Genomic DNA, 2,832 nt, shown 5'->3' on the forward strand with positions numbered 1-2,832 from the left:
CAGGAGAGATGAGAGGGTACCAGGAGAGGTGACCAGGAGAGATGAGAGGTGACACGGAGAGAGAATGACCAGGAGAGGTGCGAGGTGACGCAGGACGAAGATGACAAGGAGAGGTGACCAGGAGAGGTGAGAGGTGACCAGGAGAGATGAGAGGTGACCAGGAGAGGTGAGAGGTGACCAGGAGAGAGGAGAGGTGACCAGGAGAGTGTGCCAGGAGGATGAGGTGAGCAAGGAGAGTGACCAGGAGATGAGAGGTGACCAGGGAGATGACAGGAGAGGTGAAGAGGCTGACCAGGAGAGGTGAGACGTGAGCAGGAGAGCGTGACACAGGAGAGGTGAGAGATTGAGCAGGAGAGACGTGACCAGGAGAAGTGAGAGATGCCAGGGAGGTGACGGAGGAGAGGTGAGAGATGACAGAGAGGTGAGAGAGCTGTGACAGGAGGAGAGGTGAACCAGGAGAGATGAGAGATGACCAGGAGAGATAGAGGTGACCAAGGAGAGGTGAGAGGTGACCAGGAGAGGGAGGGTTGACAGGAGACGGATAAATGTGAGGGAGAGTGTGGTACTCTAGGAGAGATGGTGTGACGAGGAGAGGGTGACAGGAGAGGTGAGGGTGAAGAGGATGACAGGAGAGATGGACAGCGAGAGGTTGAGAGGTGACAGCGACGAGAGTTGAGACGTGACTAGGAGAGGTGGAGACGTGACAGGAAAGGCTGACCAGGGAGGTGGAGAGGTGACCAAGGAGGTGGAGACGTGACAGGAGAGGTGACCAGGGAGGTGAGAGATGACAGGAGAGGTGAGAGATGACGGTAGAGGTGAGAGGTGACCAGGAGGAGGTGAGAGGTGACCAGGAGAGATGAGGTACGGAGCCAGATGAGAGATGAGAGCGTCAGGGAGATGGTGAGAGGGTGACCAGGAGAGATGAGTGTGACGTAAGTAGGTATGGGTGAGAGGTGACCAGGAGAGTGAGAAGTGAACAGGAGAGGTGAGAGGTGACCAGGCAGATGGTGAGAGGTGGACATGAGAGGTGAGAGGTCGCAGGAGAGGTGGAGTGACCAGGAGAGGTGACAGGAGAGGTGAGAGGTGACAGGAGGTGAGAGGTTGACCAGCGAGAGGTGGAGGTGACCAGGAGAGGTGGACGTGACCAGGAGATGATAGAGGTGACCAGGAGAGGGTGAGAGGTGCAAGGAGAGGTGAGAGGTGAGGACAGGGAGAGGTGACAGGGTGAAGGGGTGAGAGGTGAGACCAGGGAGTGAGAAGGTGACCAGGAGAGATGAGACGTGCGGAGAGGAGGACGGTGATCCAGGAGCAGGAGAGGTGGACAGGAAGGTGAGAGTGGTGACAGGAGAGGTGAGAGTGACCAAGGAGAGAGTGACAGGAGAAGGAGAGACGTGACGGAGAGCGTGAGAGGTGACCAGGAGAGCGTGACAGGAGAGGTGAGCAGGTGCCCGGAGGTGGAAGGTGACCAGGAGAGACGTGAGCCAGGAGAAGGTGAGAGGTGACCAGTGAGAGTGACCAGGGAGAGTGAGAGGTACCAAGGAGAGGTGGACACCTGGGCCAAATACTATAAGATAAACTATTCTTTAAACGCTGCAGAAACAAGAAAGTACCACCTCCAACAGTATCTGATAGAACACAAAGCGATGCAGAGGATTGTCTATACATTGCTAACAGACACATTAAAACGTGACAGGTGGTGCAAAGGAAAGATTTAGTTCTGGGAAYCAAGAGGATGCAGAATGTCCAAAGAGTGTTCTTAGAAAACAAGCTAGCTTCATAATTAATGAGRGTGCATCCCAAATGACRCCCCCACTTCCTTATATAGCRCAYTACTTTYAACCAGGGCTCTGGTCAAAAGTAGTGCACTATAAAGCAGTAGGGTGCCAACGTGGGACTCATCCAATGACKGATTGTATGATTTCTTCAACAGTGATTTGTAAACATTGTTCAGAGGTTTTCATCCCCCTCCTGAGGCTGTGCTGRATCCTTCTGTTCTTCTGTTTGGTTGTTGTCTCCTATTGTTTCATAAGAGCCACAAGACCCTTCCTCCTTATCTCTGGCCTCCAGAGAATCTGAAGCCTGGGGCTCACCTAGCGCCTGTTCCCCAGCTTCCTCCTTCCCATCCTGGGTGGCTGGGGCTGCCTCTCCTGTCTCCTCCTCCAGCACTTTGTCCTCTTTGGCCTGTTCACTGTCCCTGTCATTGTCTCCAGTCTCTGTCAGAGTATCTGGGTGAGACGGGCGGCTTCCCTGTGTCTCCTCGCCCCCCTCCGTCTGCTCAAACACCTGGTCCACCTGGTCCTCGGCCCCGTTCACCTGCGGGACGTCTGGGTTACCTTGGAACACACCCCCTCCCTCRGAGACTACGCCCTCCTCGACACATGACTGCCGGTGCTGCCGTGTGGGCGGACGCCTCTTGAAGGACAGCCGAACTCGACTCTACAGGGGAGAGAGAGAAAAACAGGAAAGACTGAGTGTTGTGCAACACACAATAGCTAATGAATAAAGTCAGGCTTTAGTAAGACTTGATGATCTTGAGCTCGGTTACTATCTCTGTTTTTCTATGATTTTGGCCTTCTGTACTTTAATACAACATCATAGAAAGACAACCATTAGTCATGATAGTGTGTTTTTGTTCTATTAGGAACAAACTGAACACAATATGCATTTAAATGTGTTTAATTATGGATTCTGTTGCAAATTAGTTGTCAGAATCTAACAAGACAAATAGAATAGTAGTAGTAGGGCACTAGATAAGAGTGACAGACCCCTAGAGGAGTAGGGCACTAGATAAGAGTGACAGACCCCTAGAGGAGTAGGGCACTAGATAAGAGT

The 2,832-nt window shown here is 52.6% G+C and overlaps 1 protein-coding gene and 1 long non-coding RNA gene across 2 annotated transcripts in view; one reads left to right on the plus strand and one right to left on the minus strand.

Annotated features, from left to right (window-relative positions):
• On the plus strand, positions 1-861 carry LOC139024504 (uncharacterized). Its single transcript, XR_011475827.1, has 3 exons — positions 1-48; positions 101-193; positions 831-861. It is a non-coding gene; the product is annotated as an uncharacterized lncRNA (long non-coding RNA).
• A 692-nt stretch (positions 862-1,553) lies between these two features.
• LOC139024501 (sodium/potassium/calcium exchanger 1-like) overlaps positions 1,554-2,832 on the minus strand; it is a 14,741-nt gene continuing 13,462 nt past the window's right edge. The window contains exon 2 of the mRNA XM_070439354.1: positions 1,554-2,436. Within this exon, the coding sequence (XP_070295455.1) occupies positions 1,948-2,436 (489 nt within the window). The 3' untranslated portion in view covers positions 1,554-1,947. The remainder of the gene's footprint in view (positions 2,437-2,832) is intronic.

The sequence above is a fragment of the Salvelinus sp. IW2-2015 genome, unplaced genomic scaffold (genome assembly GCF_002910315.2).
Source record: "Salvelinus sp. IW2-2015 unplaced genomic scaffold, ASM291031v2 Un_scaffold1587, whole genome shotgun sequence".
Taxonomy (NCBI): Eukaryota; Metazoa; Chordata; class Actinopteri; order Salmoniformes; family Salmonidae; genus Salvelinus; species Salvelinus sp. IW2-2015.